Source organism: Trachemys scripta, chromosome 1, assembly GCF_013100865.1.
Source record: "Trachemys scripta elegans isolate TJP31775 chromosome 1, CAS_Tse_1.0, whole genome shotgun sequence".
In the NCBI taxonomy this organism is placed as follows: Eukaryota; Metazoa; Chordata; order Testudines; family Emydidae; genus Trachemys; species Trachemys scripta.
The window spans coordinates 164,061,841-164,083,498 of NC_048298.1; the positions used below are offsets into that span (position 1 = coordinate 164,061,841).

A 21,658-nucleotide genomic window follows, 5' to 3' on the forward strand; every position below is an offset into this window, starting at 1 on the left:
ACTATGAAAATATAAACAATACTAATAATAACAACACAAACATGCATGCACAGCCCTACTTCAGCTCTATCTTCGTTCTGGTGCGTGCTCACACAATAGGGATGAGAAAAGTCTTATTTCCCCAGCTTTATTTTGCTGTGAAATGTCTTATGCCGGGCTGACTTCCACCTGCTGCAGCAGCTGCTATGACGTGGAAAACGAGGAAGTATATTCACGAGTTCTTACCTAACGCTTCTCTGATACAGTGGTTGAAGCCACAATGTTTCCCTTCCAAAATATCCACTGTCCCTTTGTGAGACCTCTAGTTCTGAGTCAGTAAGGAAGTAATTGAAAAATAGAAACAGCCTTTAAGCATTTCTGCAGGTTCACAATCTTCAAGACGCATCCCTCAGTATGCATTTAAATTAATGGGATGTAGAGGTTTCCTCAAAAAAGTACAGTGTATGTGAAATACTGGAACAAAAATCATTTCTGAAATGTCGTCTAGTTTTACCTTCCAGTCTACGTTGTTTGCACTTATTATTCTCCAGGGTAAGCCATTTTTCTTTCTTTCTTTCTTAGTAATTCGTTAAGAGCGGAATGTGTTTATACTAAATTCAGATTAGACATGTGATTCTGTTCCAAATTAAATCAAGGGGAGTTTTGCCATTGTGTTCAGTGGTTGCAGGATTGGGGCAATACTGAAGCATGTTTTAGAATGAAGTAGGAGTACTTGCTCAGAGTGTTTTAATCTATTCATTTCTGTATGTAGCTTTAGCTTATAGTCATGTTGTTCATTGCAAAAGAAATGACCTCAGTATAAGAGGATTTCAGTGTATCTGTAAAATAACCAAAGACAAGCATAATAAGAAATTCATTTATTATAATAAAATATATTGTACATTTAATGTTGGAAAGTGTACTGCACTGAATTGTGTTCAGATGATAATAAGAAGCTGAAAAAACTTTAAGGATGATAGGTGCGTTATTCCTGAGTTTATATTTTTTGTGTGTTTCCAGGAGGCAAAAACAAATAACGTTGACTAGTATCAGCTGCTGAAAATTGCCCACACTTGGCATTAGGATATACTGGTAGTGGCATCTTTTCATCAAAGGATCTTAAAGCACTTTAGAAACATTACTTAATTAAGCATCACAAGGCTGCTAAGAGAGAATAACAGTTGTAAACCATTTGACAAATGGGGAAATTGTAGCATTAAGAAGCAAAGTGACTTGCCCAAGATCATACAATGAGTCAGTGGCCGAACTGGGAATAGGACCCAGGCATCCTGACTTCTAGTTTCCTGCTCTAGCCATGAGGATACATTTCTATCTTAGAATTTAGAAATCTGCATCATTTATTTCAGTATGGTGCCCAGAAACATATTGTGTTGTTCTGTAACTAAAAATGTTTTGCATGTATTATATTTCCAGTGCACAGTGATGTGACAACTGGAAATGGGATGCTGGGTAGTTCTGTTACACTTCATCGTGAGTATCCTGACATTGAACACCGTGTTCACATTACTTGGAACAAGGGAAAGACTTTGTTAAGTAGCTGGACACGTCGTACCAGTAAGTTTACTATCTTTTTTAATGGAACTGTAGCATTTTATAATACAGTGAAAGAGGGACACTATACAGTGAATGTGTGTAACAGAACTGGAAATCATGTCTACCAAAGAGTTTTTCAGCTACACAGACATGGTAGGCATAAAAGTACCATCCTAATGTCTTACTCTGTAGGGATGCATGGTGCAGACCCATCGAAGTTTGTTATGCCATATTATGTTTTTCAACTTGTTATCATATGCTCCTCACTTTAGTGTCTGCTAGTTTTGAATTTGTTTGGCCCCATGAGTGACCCAAGGTTCTTAGATGCACTCGATGATTACATTTATTAGTCATTCATAGCACCCACCCTTGGGCCAAGATTTCCAAAGCCAGAAGCCTAAAGTCAGTCTCCTACAAATTTTACTTAGGCTCTGATATAAGCAACCTGATTTTCAGAAGTGCTGAACACCTATCAGCTCCCATTGAAATCTGCTGGATGCTCAGCCCACTGATTTAGAGCTAAATTAGTTTTTGAAGTGTAATTTTAGGCATCTGTTTTTTAAAATCTTGGCCTTTCTGTCTCTAGATCATGTTTTAGAATGTGCCAGCCTATACCATGAGAAGTGTGAAAATAAATGAAAGATTTAGTTTTTTATTTTAAATTGTGGTTTGAATAAACAGCAGTTGGAATGCAAGACGCATTTGCACACTAAGTCAAGCAAGATTTCTACAGATTTACATTGAAAATTCAAAGTCTGCACTCTGTCCAAGCTCTACTGGAATGGAGTGGAGAGTTGCAGGGCTGGTTGTGGCTCCCTGATTCTCAGCCACCAGGCCAAGTGCAAGCTAGTTTCTCAGGGACCTCGTGCCAGTGGAAGATTGGACATTACTGCACTCTACCCTGCCCTCCAGCCAGTCTGCCTTCACTGCACTCCTGATACACCCTCTCCCTCCTCTTTTGCCAGTAGTGGTGGGGCTGCAGGCAGCTGTATATCCTCTGCCAAAGAGACTTGCACAGGAGAAATTCTTCATTGGCCATCTCAGCTTTAAGGTTGAGCGGCACAAAGTGGCCTTAGCAGACTAGAGAAGCCGACCAAATGACATAATTGTTATTATGACATCCTCCTTCTGTGTTCAGTTATAGTGAGAATGACCCTCCTCTCTTAGGGGAGGGAGAAGTCAGAGGAGAAGTTGGTAATTTTTATTATAAAGTGGATGGATGGATGGATGGATGGATGGATGGATGGATGGATGGATGGATGGATGGATGGATGGATGGAAGGACAGAGAGATCTTAGTTCCTTACTGCTATAGCTAGCTGTCCATTTTAAGCCACGTTTTGACACACAGCTGATCTTACTATAGTCATTATGAAGCAATCTGTGTGAAATCTCATGTGGGTGATTTTATGTTAGGGTAGAATTTGGTATAAATTGGACATGGATGTTTAGCTTATATGAGTGTGCAAAATGAATTGCTTGCACTTTCTGAAAAGTTTTCCTAACTTGTTTTTATTTTTTGGCTCCTGCTATTGCAGAAATGACTTGGTCTAGAAACTCCAAATTTTTTTGGTTCTACTGGCCTCAATGATACATCCACTAGTTATGGCGAATTTGGGTCAGAAAATGATTAAATGCCGATGATATATTAGGGACTTTGCATATTGGCTTTTATATACTTTACCAAATACCTGTATGGAGCTGTTGTCTTTTCTAAGCATGAATTTGAGCAGGATGTCTGCAGCTGCATTGGAGTTGTTCTCATTCACACATTAGGGCTAAAGGCTTCTTAAAGCTCATATCTGTGCCAAGTTCAGCTTAGTGTGCCACAGAGAGTTAGAGCTGCTTGTTTCTGACAATAGGGTAGCCAAATTCCAGGAATCCATCCCCCGAACCATGATAAACCTTAGGACCTTTTTCTGGAAAATGTTTAAATCTATTACTCTGTGTCTCCAGGGCCTAGCACAATGGGGCCCTATTCTCATTTGGTCCTTAGGTGCTGCCATAATAAACATGATAATAATAATATGGTCCAGGTATGTTTCTTCTGTAAACAGGCTGTGCACATTTCAGTAGGAGTCTCCATTCCCAAAACAAGTCCAAGTAAATCATGCTTTCTTGGCATGACTTTGGTCAAGGAAATAGGCTGCCTCATGATTCCAAGGAAATTATCCATAGACTTAAACAACTACAGTTTCTTTATTAAAAGCAAACAGTTGGTAGATAGGTTCCATTATCACAACACTGCTAATTAACCTGGGAATCTGTCTGTAAAATGTCTTCAAGCTAGTAAAAGATTTTAAAAGCAAATGTATATAATTTCATGCAGTGTGTAATCACCCTGAATGTAAAATGTACATTCTGTAAGCAAACGTTCTCATGCATATGTATTCTTTCTTTACTATCAGGGGCCACCGAAGAGACGCGAACTGTCAGAGGAATTGTAGAGGACTGTGTTATGCTTGATCTGCACAATTACACAAACAGGCGTATTCATGTTACCTGGAAGAAAGGCAATAAGCAAGTGGCCAAGATGAAAGGTCAGCCTGTACAGGGCTCTGGAACATACAGCGAGAGATTTCGTGCATTCCCCAATGGCAGCTTGAGTGTTTGCCCCATGCAGCTGGGGGATGAGGGCCAGTACACAGCAGAAGTGTTTGATCATGATGGGGCAGGTTTGGGCCATCAAAATATTCAACTAGAGCGTAGCGGTAAGTATCAGCCCACTATGCAATGCCTGTCAGGGCCTGTAGATTATATCAATAACATGCAAATGTGAAAGTGTAGTTTTAGTATGTAGTTTTAGTATTGTTCAGGTCAGTCTGCCTTCTCTAAATTCTCCCAGCTATTTTGATTGGATTGTTGCCACTTTTTGACCTGAGTAGCTAGTCAAAGCGGGGGCCCTGTGGGTGTTGCAGTTGGGAGTAGAAATTGGTGATGGTCAGGCATTTCTTTGATGCAGTTTTGTTTATTTACAAAGAATGTATAAAGTCTTGTGTCTCTGAATGCAGAAGAAATCAAATAGCGGGAAACATCTTCTTTTGCTCACAACACCAAGAGTGCTCTTTTCAGCACCCCTGATCCAAACACCTCTTCCCAGGTTTCTTCTAGGATCCATTACACACTTTTAGCTGCTCCTTCCGGCTGCCTCTCTCACTCCATCTATTCGTGTCTGACCTTAGTTTTCTGTGAGATCTTTCTTCGCACATGCACACACACAAACACTCCTACCCATGACAATACTCAGCCTAAAGTTCACATATATCTTTTGTCTTAAGTGGGACTTACATGTACGGGTATGTTAATTGAAGGGTGAATTCACACTGACCAATCTCAATGGAGTTTGAACTTGATCTGTAACTAGGTTTCACCCAGTTTCTAACAACATAGTATTGTTCTTCACTTGCTCTTCTAAACTGTTGTGCAATGTGGCAGTGTGGGGTGTTTCAGTGTTTGCTCTCGACGTAGTGTATAAATGACATTATGATAATTTGGGATGTAAAAGGTATAATAAATATGCAGGAAAGCATTATTTTTATTTTAAGTCCATATGTACGAAACTAGGTTTAACAAACATACTCCCCAGCACTTGACTTCATTCTTCCAATTTGAAAAGATACAACAGAAAAGAGATCACTCTCAGGTAAAAGGGAACATAAGGAATGCTCTCTCCATTAAATTTAGCAGAGATGGGTTTTCCCCCTCAGGAAATAAAACAGCACCTATTCAAGAAGTAACAGGAATTGTCGGCGGCTCCATGTTCCTACCTCTAGCAGCGATGGATTGGAAAGATTTGGTCCAGATAACGTGGAAGAAAGACAGCTTGTTGGTTGCTGAGTTAAATTACTCTCAGTCGGAGTCCGATGGGAGATCCTACAGATCTCAGATCTTACCTAATGGCACACTCAGGCTGGACAGGATTCAGGAAAGTGATTGTGGACTGTATTTAGTAGAAGTGCGAGACAGAGATGGGAAGATTATATACCGGAGAATGATTGATGTGAAAGTGGGTGAGTATTTCTCAATTTAAAATGTTAGCAAAAATGGGACAGTGTTAATATTCTGTCTACTTTAAAAGCTATTTTATCCCTCAGTTAAATACGGCAATAACACTCATTCCATGTTCAAAATGTGAGCACAGAAGAACCATGTCAGAAACATTCCATAACTAGTTAACCATTAATTGATTAACAGATTCATAAAATAGAGGCTAGATCTGGGTGAAAATTTTCAGCGGAAACATTTTTGGTGAAAAATGAAGATTGGGTAACACTGAAATATTTTGTGAATTTGTGTTGATTTTGCAGAATTGTTTTGCTCAAAAAATGTTTAAAAAATTGTGAAAAAATTGAAAGTTTTTTTTCAACATTTTTGAAACAAAATGTTTTGATTTTTTTGGTTCAAAACTACTTATTTTGAAATTTCCTTCAGTTTTAATTGTTAAACATTAAAAACATTTTTACATGCTCAAAATTGTAATAAAATGTTTTGGTCAAACAATTTGGTTCAATTTGACCTAAAATATTTTTTTCTGACACTTCAATGCACTGAACATTCTGAAAAAATTTGGTTTTGGGTTGCCTCAAAACAAAACTTTCATTTTGATTTTTTTGTAATTGAAACACCTTTATACCAATATAAGATCTTTATGCCAATATAACTGTGCCCACATTAGTGGGGGCTGGACCTTCATACTAGTATAGTTAAAGTTGTACAAATTTTGTGTATGGAAAAGTCCTTAGAGAGGAGATGATAGAATTCTGACACTAAACTGGACCAGAGAGAAAGGAAACATTGTTTCAGGACTCTCCCTTATTCTTTCTAAAAAGATTAGCCTTCTTACCTGCCAAGAAACACTAAACTCAGTTTGGGCTGAAATTAATTATTATGAAAAGAAATTCAGATTAGGGTTAGCTTTCTCCCTAAATTAAAATTAAAATTTGTTTTAATGCCATCAGAACCCATAGTTGCAATCAGCTAAAGCAGTGGTTCCCAACCTTTCCAGACTATTGTACTACTTTCACAAATCTGATTTGTCTTCCGTACCCCCAAGTTTCATCTCACTTAAAAACTATTTGCTTACAAAATCAGACATAAAAAATACAAAAATGTCACAGCAACTAATACTGAAAAATTGCTTACTTTCTCATTTTTACCATCATCATGTTCCTATTATGCATCTGGCGTTTAGGACAGTGACGAAGCGCCTCCACTCCTGTCTGTTTCTGACAAGTCTTTCAGTGGTTCCCCAGCTGTGCCCCAGGTTTTTCAGGTCAGCTTCCTAAAAACAAAATTTTACCATATAATTATAAAATAAATCAGTTGGAATATAAATAGTGTACTTACATTTCAATGTACAGTATATAGAGCAGTATAAACAAGTCATTGTCTGTATGAAATTTTAGTTTGTACTGACTTCGCTAGTGCTTTTTATGTAGCCTGTTGTAAAACTAGGCAAATATCTAGTATCCCCTGGAAGACCTCAGTGTATCTCCAGGTGTATGTGTAGCTAACAGCTTTAGCTAACAGCTCCCTGATTTAAATGGGAGAGAGGGGGCTCAACTGTGCAGCTCACTTCCCTAGCCTCCTTTGTCCAGGGGCAGCAAGTTGTATGGACCCGTGGTGCCCAGGCTCCAACAAATTCAGAGCCCGGTGGGCCCAGCTCCACCAATGTTCGGGGCTGGGTCTCTCCCCCGGCCCTGCCTGCCGCCCCCGCACGCCCCCCGCAGAGTGTCCCCTGACCCCACCTGCTGCCCCCGCACGCCTCCCCCAGAGTGTCCCCTGACCCCACCTGCTGCCCCCGCATGCCTCCCCCACAGTGACCCCTAGCCCCGCCTGCTGCCCCCGCATGCCTCCCCTGAGCTTCCCCACCTGCCCTGGGCAGTGGGCGGCTGCCTCCTGCAGCTCCACGCTGCGCTCCTTCTCCAGGTGCTACTGCAGCTGGCTACAAGGGAGCGGTGCCGGGGGCAGGCTGAGGCGGCTACTGCACCTGCGGAGGGAGGAGGGGAGGAGGCGCATGGCAGCCGCTCCTCCCGCCCTGGCAGGCAACTCCTGAGCAGCAGCCTGGGGAGGCTTGGGTGAGTGTTGGGCTGGGGGAACTGGGGAGGACCCTCCCGCGGAACTCACTGCTGCCGGCGGGGAGAGGGCTGGGGGGAGTCCTCCTCTCTGGCCCCCTGCCCAAGCCCAGAGCCCGCATCCCTCCCGAACCCAAACTTCTGCCCAGAGCCTGCACCCAAACTGCCTCCCAGAGCCTTAGGCAGGTGTGTGGGGCGGGGGCGGGACTTGGACCCGTTCTGGGCACCACCAAAATTATACAAACCTGCTGCTCCTGAGTCCCTCTCTTCCTGTAATCGGCATCTTACACTGTTATTTTGCTGTGCGGATAAGACCCCCTAACCATGCCAGTATACATGCATTGGCCTTTCTCCTCCTTGTTCTCTGTGCAGTAGGAAATCCCAGAGTGCATTGCCCCTGGTGCTGTTGCTGCCACTCTTTGTGCATGTCCTTCAATCACTCTGTCTCATACTGAGGCACTATGGGATAGCTGCCCAGATGTTCCCAGGATGTGCAATAGGGTGACCAGATAGCAAGTGTGAAAAATTGGGATGGGGTGGAGGGTAATAGGAGCCTATGTAAGAAAAAGCCCCAAATATCAGGACTGTCCCTATAAAATTGGGACATCTGGTCACCCTAATGTGCAAAGACAGTCAGCATGATAGGTATGGACTCACAAATTCAGTTGGTGTATGGTTGTGTTGTGAAAATAGCTGCTGTGTAGATGTAGTTCACCAACTGAACAGAAAAATGATTGTATTTGTCACTTGATCAAGGCCCTTACTCAGATCCACAATAGTTTGCTTTTTTGTTGACACTATCACCTTTCATTTTCAGACAGTAATAACCACAGCAACCAAACAGTTTGATTTCAGGTATTGTACATACAGTTGATACTCAGGCATTCTCAGACTGCACCAAACTTTTACAAAATGCATGATTGCCAGCCTCTAAGTCAGCTGAGTTATACGATAATGACAAAAATCTTTAATGCAGGAGAAAGGTTAGCTAGAAGAACTTCTATCATTGGACTGAATTCATTCTTGTCATGGCTCCACTAGAGTTACACCAACGTGGAATATGACCCAGTTGCTTTAAAGAAGGGGTGGACCAACTACGGCCTGCGGGCCAGATCCGGCCCACGAGCCATTTTAAACTGGCCTGCGAGCCGCACCACGTGGCTCGGCCCTGCTCCGGCACTTTGGTTGGGGTGCTGGGTCGGGATCGCACAATGCGGCTCTGCCCTGCTCCAGCCGGGGCGCTGGGTTGGGGCCACACCACGCTGCTCCCAGAAGCCATGGCATGGCCCCACTCCGGCTCTTATGCGCTCCAATGGGAGCTGCAGAGGGATGCCTGTGGATGGGGCAGCGTGCAGAGCCTCCTGGCCGCACCTCCGCATAGGAGCTGGAGAAGGGATATGCCACTGCTTCCGGGAGCCGCTTGAGATAAGTGCCGCTCGGAGCCTGCATTCCCTCAGCCCACTGCCCCAGCCCGGTTTCCCCTCCCACTCTCCAAACCCCTTGATCCTTGCCCGGAGCACCCTCCTGCACCCCAAACCTCTCATCCCTAGCCCCCCCCCAGAGCCTACACCCCCTCCTGCACCCCAACCCCAATTCTTTGAGCATTCATGGCCCGCAATACAATTTCTATTCTCCAATGTGGCCCTCGGGCCAAAAAGTTTGCCCACCCCTGCTTTAAAGTAATGTTCTAGTCAGATCCTCTTCTTGTCCAGTGATTCAGCGCCGTATCCTTTTACGTCACATGTTGACTTCATACAGACCAAAACAAGGTTGTTTCTCCTTGTAGCTCCTCAGGGGTAAGCCAAGCTACAGTACAGAGAGCTGGAGCCTATACTGCCTCACAAATCTTCAGCAGAATCACCAGCTTGCGTCTGACCACAAAACCTTTATTTCTGGTCATGTTGTGTGAGACAGAAGGAGCACAGCTGGATCATCAGATACTGTGCTGGGTTTGCAATGCCAGCTGTTAGGAAAACTCATCTTTGGCTTATAAACTGGGCCACTTTAATTTGCAGACCCTGAGAAAAAAAATAGGGAATCCCACAGTTTTGTTTCATAAGGTCACTTTTCTGACTTGACTGCACTTGAAGGGAAGTCAGAAAAACAGAAAAGATAAATAAAGCCTTGTTGTACCGTTGGTTAGTATATGATCTTTTTATACTGTCTGTATATGAGAGGAAATTACAAAAAGAACCATGTGTAATGCTAACAGAATGGGGCAGAAGGAATTTTAAGTCAAATTTTTTTTTCACCATTGTATTTTCATTTTAGAACAAGAGACGGTGGCCTCACCAGTTATCTCGCATTTACTGTTATTCATCATAGTGGGAGTGCTTGTTGCTGTATTCATTATTGTGTTGGGTTCACTTATATGGCATTTTGGAAAGTGCAAACACAGACCAGGTAAGGATTCCCTCTTTAACTCTGTAACAGAATGGGGTAAAACCATTGTCACTAAAAATCAGTATGTAGGGACAGTCCATCTTACATTGTAGTTCCTAATTTATTTTTTGGCTCGCTCTGTTTACCTGACTAAGGGCCAGATTTTTAAAGGTGTTCAGTTGCTTAACTTCCATTGATTTTCTGTGGGAGTTAGGTGCCTAAATAACTAAAAATCTGGCCCTAACACCTTAACTGTACCAGGAAGTTGCTGCCATCTGTGGAATAGACTGTGGAATTTGGATTGCTTCAAAATGCAATCTCAGTCGTGAGACTAGGATTTGGAAGAATGGAATATAATGACCTGAGATAGAATTTATCCACGATACCATGATGAGAACACTCTGACTTTTGTTAAACAGGCCCGGGATTTATAAAGGTCTGAAGTGTCCAGGATTTCAGTTTTGTCTCTCATTTAAGAGTTGTATCTCAAGCAGAAAAGTATCTCTGGCTCTGGCCTGAAGTGGTTCAGTCGTGACTCTAGGTGCCACCTGGGTCCTGTCTACATTACAGAACATTACCATGTTTGAACACTGTTATGAAAAGCTGAGTTTGCTGATCTGATGCTGACCAGTGATTGTAGACTAAGACAAATTACATTCAGTGATGAATGGAAGGAGGACCAGTCCTTAATCCCCGCTAGTTGACACAGGACTGAACACGATTTGTCCCAGTCTACACTGGCCTCTAAGTCATCGTCAGGATTGTGTCAGCTAACTCTGTCCCTCAGACCCTTATTCAGCCATTGTAACACTTTGTAATGGGGTCGTAGCCCTACTGAATCTCCAATCCTCTCTGCTGCATCTGAGTTTAGGCTGGAGATCTCCGGTCCAAGTACCGACAGACCATCTTTTAGTTCGTGAGTTTTGATAAGCGCACAGCCCTAAATGGCATAGTCATGGGCATGACTCTAGGGGATGGGAGTGAGGAGCAAATGCCTCCAAGTCTAGTTGAGGGGAGATAACTTTGTCTTTGGCCTAGTCTTCACTTACCGGCTGGTCCGGCGGCACGCCATCGATGTTCTGGGATCGATTTATCGCGTCTGGTTAAGACGCGATAAATCGATCCCGGATCGATCCCGGAAGTGCTCACAGTCGGCGCCGGTACTCCAGCTCGCCGAGAGGAGTACGCGGCGTCGACGGGGGGAGACTTCCGGCCGCGTCTGGACCGCGGTAAATTCGGACTAAGGTACTTCGAATTCAGCTACGTTATTAACGTAGCTGAATTTGCGTACCTTAGTCCGAAGTCCGGACTAAGTGGGGACCAGCCCTTTGTTTCCACACCCTCCTGCCGTAAATGGCTTGAGGAGTTCAGTACATCCCAGAAAAACCTCAGTTAGGCACGTCTCCCCATCCTCCAGAAGCCATTAGTCAGCTATTGACTGGATGTGCTTTGCAGCACAGAGACAGAGGTGGTCCTGCACACAGGCAGCATGAGGAGCAACAAGTAGGCCATGCCACATCTTTCCTGCCAGCTGTGTGAGGCAGGGAAGAGAGAGGAGACCAATCAGCCCTTTGCTCCCACACCCCACAGGCAAATGGAGAGAGAGAGGGAGCAGCTCACCTCAGCATAGCATACAGGAAGGGCAGAGAGGAGGAATACAAGTAGGAATAGAAGGGGAGAGCAGTATTATTACCATCTGTAATGTCAACACACACACATTTTCCAAATAATGCACCTCTGGGAGGGGCAATGAAGAACAGATGTGGTCCTCCTGCTCTATGAGGGAGGTGAGAAATTCAATGGGATGAATGGACAGGTAATTTGGGAGTCTTTGAAATGTCTCGGAGGAGGAAGTGAGAGTGAGGGGAAATGAAAGAGCAGAATAAAAGCAGAATGATCATCCTGAAGGGACAAGTAAACAGGCAGCAACAGAGATTCAAAAGGGAGGCAAAATGGGGGAAGCAAAATGTTCTGAATGGCAGAGCGGTAAGAAATAATAGGCATAAACCATGCAGTTCAAGAGGCATTAAACTTAGCCACGTAACGCATTCATTGTTTAAAGTTCATCTGCTGTGCTTCACTTTCCCAGGACTCTTAGATCCCAGGAGGGGTGATGGGAAGCAGGCCCCAGTAGTGTATGCTAGTTTTGTCTTTCATTGAGAGTCTTTTCCAAACGTCTAGTGCTTTTCTTATTTTATTTGGGTTAAGGTCGCATGACAAACCTAAGCTTCCGGCATGTGACTTTGGGCCGAAGCGGCTATAATGAGGACCACGTGGAATGTGGAGAGGGAGACACGAGCAGCCCTGACCAAGGCGAGTATTCCGGCGGCTGGAGAATGGTTCTGGGACCAGAAGGGTAAAGACTCTGCTGACAACGTGATGTATTTGATACCACTGGCTGTGTTTGAAGCAGAGCGCAGAGAGGGGAGTAATTCTTAACCATGAAAGCAACTAGTATCACAGCAGTTACCTAACACAAGCCCTTAGGGATGGTAGCAGGGTAGTCACACAAACACCGATGGGCCTTACGTGATACCAGCACTGAGCCCTAGTACCATGGAGGTTGGCTGGCTCCATGTGCCTCCCCCTGTACACAGTTCCCCTCAGTGGTCCCAGTGTTAGGGCTGTTATAACAGGCCCTTTCTGCCCTTCACATCAAGCTCCCCATGGGGTAGGATTGCTAATAACAACAGAGTGCTGTAGATTAGTACTGTGACACTTGATGCAGGCTTTTGGCCCTCCCAGCCCTGTTTTTTCAATATCTTTCCCAGGGTAGGTTGACTCCTATGCCTGATAAGTTTGCAGTGGGTGAGTTTCTTCTGGGCTATCAAGAGAATTGCTGGCAGTGGTACTGCAGCCATACGCATGTTACATACAGTACATACCATTGGCAGTGGCCAGGAGGAGCAGTGCTGGCTGCCCCACTGCCAACGCAGGCTTGGAGCGAGTGACATTGTGACCTGGTGCACAGGGGTCACAGCGCCAAACCGGAGCTGCACCGCAACCGCCATGCACCTGGTCAGAACGCCACTCGCTCAATTTTGGCCCCACAGCTCCCCGTCACGATGGAAGGTGGGTGGGGCCAAACCTGAGTAAGTGGTGGGGCATCCAGCACCGCTCCTTCTCACTGCTGCTGTGGGTCTGGCTTCTGTACTAGGGATCCCCCACGGGCCTGCCCAGCTCACCCCACTTCCGGCAGCCTATGTCCCCCCCAGGCTGGAAAGGTGGGGCTGAGAATGGCACAGATTCAGCGGGCAAGGTGCTGGGGACAGTGGCTTCAGTGGGGATGGCTCCACAGATACTGATCGTGTATACCATGGAAAAGTTTCTCTTCTCTTTAGCTCTATTCGGTCACCCTTCTCTCCTTCCTTTATCCTCCCCTCCATTAAAAAGACTTATCTTGAAAAGGCTCATTGCACTGAGAGGGACCATTCCTCCTTCTGCTTCAGAGCCAAGTCTGCTCCTGACCTATTATGCTGTGTTTCTCACAAATAGCACCTCCATCAGCATTGCAAGAGCACAGACAGCTCCCCCCAAAACCATCAGCTGGAATCAGAGGGACCACAGAGATTTTTCAAAAACAGTTAAAAATGTTATTTCTAATATGTGTCCCTTAGGAGCTATAGGGCCTTCGCTATGGGTGCAACTCAGTTCCAGCAGGTGCAAACTGAACAGTGCAAAACCAAGAGAAACAACACATTCACCCAGGTTACTCAAGTGAAGTAACTGCATTCCACCAGCCCCTCTGCTCACACACTCTGTAACAGCAGGGACTGCAGAGCACAGTGAATAGAGCTCTGTGGAGCTCAGCTGTTCCACTTTGTAGGAAGTGGCTGAACTGTTGGTTTCGGTTCACATGGGTTCACATGCCCATGAATTTTGAGATCTACTGAACCCAAATCTGAAAGCAAAACTCAACCAGAGCTCCAGAAACCTCCTGAATTGTGCTTGGCTTCAGGTTATAACAATGGGACTCTACTGAGTTTTGCTTGGTTTCCACTCCAAACAATAAATTTCTCCTTGGTGCCTGGAACTCAGTCCAAATTCGCTGAAATGCCTAGGATTCTCTGCAAGCCAGGCCTGTGTTTTGAGTCTGTAACAAAACCTTGCCACCAGCTCTAATGGTGGCATCAGGGGAAGTAACCTCCTGAATGGAGTTCTTCAGTAGGAGCTATCAGAGATATGCATGGGTCTGAGGTTCCGATACTAGGCTCTGATGTACTGTATGGATTTATTTATATTCAGAAATCATATATTTTAAATATAGATTGAGATCCTGAAAAATGGATAAGGGACCCCATGTGAGACTTTGGTGAAGTCTAGTCTGACCCTAGTCTATAAGAAATATCAATTTCCATTGACTTTATCAAGGGTGAGCCATGTTTTTAGGCCACAGGTGTGTGCAGTAATGTAGAACGTGAACCATGGCTTGGAAAAAAATGGAAGGAAATCAAATGGGCCTCTCACACCTACTCATGTGAAACCCAAGAGAATTAGATGCAGCTGCTATTGAATTGGGCTGCCACTAGTATTACTCAGTCTCTGGCCTCGTATGAGTCACTGCCTATCAAGCCAGCGCCTCAGCATTGCTGGATTCATCCACCAGCCCTAGGAAATGATATTCTAAAAATACAAGCTTTCCAATAGGAAATAATTTCTACAACAATTTCTAATCACTGTAGTGTGAAAATGCTGCAACTGTGTATGATAAAGAGTCTTTCCTGGCCAAATCCCCTGTCTCTCCTCCTCATGATGCTGTGGCTCAAGCCTCAGTTTTATTTTTTTACCCCTGAAAACATCTTTACCCAGCTTGCAGTTGCCACTGAGGCAGGCAGGCATCTCAGATCACCAAGGCATTGTCCAGGGAGGAAAGCAAACTCGGAGCATCAAGGCAATATCCAGACAGGAAGGCATTCTGTGAGCCACTAGCCCGCCACCCGGGCCATAGGGCACTCTCTGAGCTGCTAGCCCAATGCCCAGGTCTTAGGATGCTGTGAGTCACCAGCCCAGGGATGTCAAACTCACTCTGAAGAGCTCAGATTCCATTTTTAATTATGCTTAGTGGTGGGACATAAATATAGGACTACACACTCTTCTCAGTCCTGAGCTGATTTCCCACTGATGTCAATGGGAAATTTGCCCCAAGAACAAGCGGGAGAATATGGCCTTTATGTGGTAACTAACGTTTTAGTTAATATTTTTATTTATTATTTATCCAGTGCCTTAGTGTTTCATTTGGCATCAATGAGCAAAAAGGGAGCATATGTTTGTCCTTTCTTTCTCTACCTTCCACATCCTCCTTTCTCTGTTTCTCTCCCTCCCCCTGTCTTTGTATGTCTCCTATGTTCTTCTCTTTGCATTTCCTTCCCTGCAGCCACTCCCAGGCAGTTCCCACCTTTGCATGGGCTTTGCTCCCATCACCTTTCACTATGGTGTAGCAGCGTCCACACACACGGTGAGTTACAACATGACAAGCTGGTGCACTGTAGATTCACACCCTGGCTTGCCACGCAGTAACTCGCCGTGTAGACAAGCCCTTGGTTCATGTTTGGGAGGGTTTTTTTTGCAGTCATGAAAGCTAGAAACTTACCTTTTTTTCTAAATTAAAGATTCTGCCCAAGCTTAATATATCATGTGGGCACCCTAAATACATGAGAAGGATGGAATTAGGCCCACTCACCATATGTTTGACAACCCTACCCTAGGGCAATGCCTACATTCTGGATCTGTTTATTTAGATAGATTTTGCTTTCTTGGTTAGAAGAGAATGGAAATCCAGCTTCACAGGAACCAGAGGCTGCAAACTCCACTAAGCAAGAGAATGAAGCTTTCATTAAGAATGCTAAAGGGACTAAAGCGGCAACAGCTGCAAGCTTTTACACTGAGCAACCTCTGTCTTTAAATATCTCCACTTTTCAAGGTAAGCAGAGACAAAACGAAACACAAACCCCAAACCACATTTCAAACAGGAAAGCAGATTATTTTGAAGAGTTTATAACTGAAGAGTTTCCTGTGACAGTAAAGTCCAGGGCTCTCTTAGATGCGATTGCAGCGTAACTGTAATGAGCTCTATTTCGAGTCTTGCGGGAGGCTGAAGCTGCAGATCATGCGGTGCTGCAGGACTTAGTGCATAGTCTGTGCTCCGGGCAACTATATTTGGATAACACACACATATGCTGTGTACAGTTGCTCCAAAATTAATGATACCACAAGCCCAGGGTCTTCTCAGCCAATCAGAGCAACAGCCAGGTTTGTGCTCTCTGAAATTCTTTGCTGACATCACTGGTGCTGAAGCAGGAAGCAGTAAAACGATTACCAGCACCCTACTCCCACTAAATAACTGTATAGGAAAGAAGCAGCTTGTGAAGGAAAGCTCTGTGTTTGTTTAATAATAGTTATAATTATTATTAATACGCATTTCCAGAATGCCCTTCACAGTGGTATCTGAGTGCATTTAAATAGCTTAAATAGAAGCACTGATATTCCTAAACAGGAGTAAAGCCCACCAAACTCCTCTGCTGCCTGCAGCTTTGAGAAAGAGGGTGGACAGGGATTTGGCCACGCTGCCCAGACTTTCATAGCACAATGAGTTGGAACCCTGGGAAGGATGCATCTTGTAACTCTTTCTGAATGTGGCTGGCTAGGTTTGTACTTAAGTGTATCGCTCAGCTTGCAATCCTCTAGCCTGGCCTTCCACTGGAAGAGCTTAAGGCATTTTGCAAACTTTAATAAATTAAGCTCTGTGAGGCACAGCAGATGAATATTATCTCTGATTTACAGATAGGGAAATTGAGTGACTTGCTTGAGGTCACTTTGTTCTGTAGTGGAGCCAAAAATAGAACCCTAAATTGCTGGCCAGCACCTCTAGCCCACACTCCCTCTTGTTATAGTTATGAAGACAGAGACTAGAACAGTGAAGTTATAAATAGACACAGTGTCATACGTCTTTACTTCCTGTTATTTCTTTTCACCAGGTTTGCTCTTCTTCATCTGTTTTCTCCTTCTCTGCACTACCTTTTTAACCAAAAGTGGCCATTGGGGCCCACAAATCCCATGGCCACAGGCCCCTCTCTGATTTCGGGACCTTATCAATGTCAATGCTAAGATCAGGTTTAATCAATCAATCAATGCTAAGACCAGGTTTAATATAAAGCAGAAAGCAAGTCTCTAGCCCTTCTTCTTGTGGGGAGACCCTGGAAAATGTAACTAATGCAATCTGCTTGCTTGAGTTTGGAAGCTTGTCCCTTGCTTCAGAGCTTCAGCCAGTTACCTCCAGGAATCAGGAGGAATATTTTTCCCAATGCACAATTGGTCAGATGTATTTTGGGTGGTTTATTTTGCCCTTCTCTGAAGCATCAGTGATTGACTACAGTTGGAGACAGGACATTGGATGGGGCGGATCAGGGCTCTGAGATGGTACAGAGAATCCTCTGTCTTAGATGTCAGGCTGGTGTGCCTTGTTCATCTGCTCAGGGTCAAACTAATTGCCAGATTTGGGGTTGGTAAGGAATTTTCACTCAGGTCAGATTGGCAGAGATCTTGGGTTTTTTTTTTCTTTCTTTCCTCTGCAGCATGGGGGCATGGATCCCCTGCTGGACCATCTGGGCCTCTCTCACTTAATCAATTCCCTGCCATTGCAAAGGCTTCGGGTATTGGTGGCACCTTGATCCTTCCAGTTCTCTGCCTGTGGCACACAACATTTTAGTCTCCTGAAGACTGAAACGCTTTAGTTTACCTAAAGCAGTTGGGTGAAGTTTAAGGACCTGTGATATACAGGAGGTCAGACTAGATAACCTAATTGTCCCTTCCGGCTTTAATGTCTGTGAAAACTATACTTTTTCCTGAAACTGTCACCTACAGCTATCCCAGGCTGGACTATGTGGTGAATGAATCCCACAGCAATTTGAAGCTGTGGGGGATGCTGCTGACAGCTCCGGGGATGCAGTAAGCTCCCTCTGGGCTGTCAGTCAGCTGCTTGTGGCTGAGCCATTTTGTTGGTGGACAGTCCTGGTCACAGAAGATGCTGCCTTATAGCGTGAAAGGCAGTGTGGGATAGTGGAGTAAACATGGGCCAGGGAGGAAGGGACTCCTGTATTCTAACCCTGACTCTGCTCCCTCTGTCACCTTGGGCAAGTCTCTCGAACTTTCTGCCTCAATTTTCCCATCTGTAAAACTGGACTAGCAATACTAACTTCCCTCACAGTGAGATGGTAGCTAACATTTGTAGTGTTCTATGTAAGTGGCAAGTATTAAGAGTGAAGAGAGCTATGGGAGAACCTTGGAGCATTAGGGAAAGAGACAATGGAACAGGGGAAGGAGTAGGGGGTGGATAACAGGATGAATATGAAAGAAAAAGGAGAGGAAAGAAGATGCTGCTTTCTAAAGAAAGAAAAGAGAGGTGAGTAACGAAGAAGAGAGAAAAACATTACCCAGAAAGAAGAGAATTGCACAGAGAAGAAAAGTCTGAGGTAGAGATGAAAGGAACAGGATGAAGGAATAGAAGAAATGGGCAAGAAATCTGATGTATGACTTCTAGTTTAGTGACATTTATGCTTCTCTGGTATAAAGCACTTCCATGGAAACATGTAACTTCTCTGTACATTTGGGGCAGTGATATTTTAAACCCTTGTTGTTATACTAATATTGCTGGCTCCTCTGGCTTCTATATTTAAATAAAAGGAGCAGGAGACAGAGAAAATAACCTAAATGCACAAAGAAAGCACAGACCCCTGCAATTCACTGGGCCAGATTCTGCATTGATGTAAAAATGTGGTTTAAATGGGCCAGGAAAACAGGGCAAATAAGTGTAAGGGGTAAAGCATTGTGTGACCCACTCCTCCAGTGTAAATTACATTAACATATACTTCGGTGAAGGTGCCAATGAGTATCTGGGTCTCAGTTTTCAAAACAGCTCAGCTCCCATTTAGGCATCTAAATAGGGGCTAAATTTTGAAAGAGTTCAGCACCCAGTGTGCTGTGACCTTCTGAAAATCTGGCCCTAACAGGGGGAGTAGGATGGTGTATAGAAAGAACAGCAATTAACAGGGGTGTCTAAAATATCAAGAGAGAACGACTTTTTATTATACTCTCCTGTTAGAAATTTTTCTTGATACTCTCCCCCATCTTTTCTTCAATGTGTAAATTCCAGTGTACTCATTTTGCACACCCAGAGTGCCAAATTGGAATAAATGACATTCCTTTGCCACTTACACCCACGTCCACGCTTTAGATTACCCCAAACTTCGGCCCACCCTATACAATCCATGCTTAAATGGTAGGATAATAATATATAATATGGGGTATATTATTAATTTACTTTTTTCCTTCAAGGGAAGGAAGGACCTAAATCACAGCCCAGGCCTGTGCACCCTGGAAACAATGTTGCCTCAGTTACTAAAGACTGTGTTCCTCTGAAAGGTGGGAACTATATTCCTCAGGATGACAGGGACTGTGTTCCCCCAGACTTTGACAACTATGTTCCTCCAGACTTTGACAACTGCATCCCTCCAGTCTTTGACAACTGTGTTCCTCCAGTCTTTGACAACGGTATCCCCCCAGACTTCGATGACTGTGATCCCTCAGAATATGATGACTGTGTTCCTCCAGTCTTTGACAACTGTGTTCCTCCAGACTTTGACCACTGCATCCCCCCAGACTTCGATGACTGTGATCCCTCAGAATATGATGACTGTGATCCCCCAGCCTTCAATGACTCTGGTCCTATAGATGGCAGGGACTATACTCCTGGGTTCAATGGGGACCATATTCCTGCGGATTTTGGGGATTAAGTCCCTCTGGACATTGAAGATTAAGTTGAAGATGGAGCTGAATGAAGGGAGCAAGCCAGGGTTCTACTGCCAGCAGAGACTGAAACAAAATTTCCGGAGGACATATCTGAAGATCTTCACATTAGATTTTGCCAGGTCATATGTAGCTTGTGCCTGTTGATGGTATAACTATAAAATCTGACTGTTGGAGCCACATGTTGTCTCTCATCTGGTGATGGGCCAACCTCCAAATTCTGGATTATCCAAACTCTGTAATGCTTATCCATTCCTTATCCAAGTTATCCAAACCTCTTGAGTCTGAAGAATTGTGCTGATAAGCTTAAGAGAACCCATCATCTTTAGCACTTTAGTTTGCAGTCATGGATGTAAACACACAGAAAGGAGGTTTGCTTGTATTTCAGCACTTCCAGTTCTGAGCCCAGTTGCATACCAAACACAGAAAATAACCAACAAATTTTTTGGAACCTCAAAAAAAGGTTTGGTTTTGCTTTTGTTTCTAAAAACAAGGGATGGTTTAGAAATGAGAAGGATTTCCTAGTTTTCTGGACCTATGTGCTCAGCCCTAATCTCAACTCCAGTCTTCTTCTCTGCTTAATCTACAGGTGAATGTGGGAAGAGGGGAATATCAAAATTGAGATGCCCCATCTCAGTGGATCTGATTGCTCCTAGCATGGCATTTTGGGTCAAATAGGCTGTAGTTTAATTTAGTGAAGCTAGACAGAGGTTTATCTCATGTGTTGGTTTTTTTATGAACAACATATCTGGTAATTTATTCTGCTAAAGTCACATTAAAAAAGGAAGCTACATTGAACTTGAGCATGGCTGGAGGCTGAACATAGGGTTATTTTGACAAAAAGCCATTGAATCGCTAGCAAGTTGTCTGAACTTCAAGCATATTGCGATAATTTACATCCTTAAGAATTAGATACTATATTTCTTGAGCTTCTTAGAGTGTAATAACACCTCTGTTAAAGGTGTGTAATTTTTATTATAATAAAGCTTTTCACTTCTATTTTGTAGTGTGATGTATGTGCCAGCTATTAAAGTGTTAATTTGTTTTTTACATGGCAACAGAAACAATGTCATGCCCTTTTGGGTAGGCCCAGCCAGTGAACATTTGTTCTGATGGCATAATATGTCTAACTTGTGTTTTATTGGTTCATTGTGCTGTCACTAGACTTCCTTCTAGAGAACTTAGGGGTTGGATTCTGTGGAAGCTCAGAGAAGATTCTCTCTAACACATGCAGTACTAATAAACTCTTACTAAACTCAATTGTTATTTTTCTAACTCACCTCCAAACTCTGAAATTCTGTTGCTCCAACCAGGATATACTATGTTTTATTGCTAAGGAGGCCAAACTACTTTGGCATGGGTTAAACGCACAATTTAATGAGGCACTCATTCTCAGCACCCCAGTAATTTTATCTGTATTTGCAGTTGATTCATGTATGACTAACTTAATATCTGAGCTCCCTTTCCTCAGATTCATGTCCTGTAAAAAATACCCTTGACATAATTCATCACCCACATGTTCACAATTCTCCAAAACAGATTAAGAACCAGGATCTGGTATGGGGCGAATGGGAAATTATCTTTATTAAAGAACTAACACCTCAGAACAAAGCAGTAATCTTCAAATGTGTTGAATCAATAATTCCTAAATATTGTACAGCTGTGCACATTTATTTTTAGTTTATGGTTTAGCTTATGGTTTAATCAAATTCTGATAAACAGTCTGTGTAACACATGATAATTGTTGAAGCGTTGACTCATTAACACTTTCCACACAACATATATCCTGGAATTGCCCCCATTTGGAGAATCTGAAAGGCCATTGAGAAAGCTCTCTGAAATTTGAGGAAAGGAGATGACTCTGGAATC

The 21,658-nt window shown here is 43.7% G+C and overlaps 1 protein-coding gene across 1 annotated transcript; it reads left to right on the forward strand.

Moving 5' to 3' along the window:
* Positions 1 to 1,342: 1,342 nt before the first annotated feature.
* Positions 1,343 to 21,028, forward strand: LOC117888445. The gene is made up of 7 exons (XM_034791853.1): positions 1,343 to 1,554; positions 3,941 to 4,243; positions 5,240 to 5,542; positions 9,878 to 10,009; positions 12,197 to 12,301; positions 15,750 to 15,908; positions 19,319 to 21,028. The coding sequence occupies exons 1-7, from the start codon at positions 1,443 to 1,445 to the stop codon at positions 19,774 to 19,776; spliced, it is 1,572 nt and encodes a 523-aa protein (XP_034647744.1). The 5' UTR covers positions 1,343 to 1,442; the 3' UTR covers positions 19,777 to 21,028.
* Positions 21,029 to 21,658: the final 630 nt, after the last annotated feature.

Coding starts and splice junctions, on each gene's coding strand:
- LOC117888445 (XM_034791853.1), top strand. CDS start 1,443: ATGCTGGGTAGTTCTGTTACACTTCATCGTGAGTATCCTGACATTGAA. Junction 4,244..5,239: donor TATTCAACTAGAGCGTAGCG/GTAAGTATCAGC, acceptor TTTCCCCCTCAG/GAAATAAAACAGCACCTATT. Junction 5,543..9,877: donor AATGATTGATGTGAAAGTGG/GTGAGTATTTCT, acceptor TTTTCATTTTAG/AACAAGAGACGGTGGCCTCA.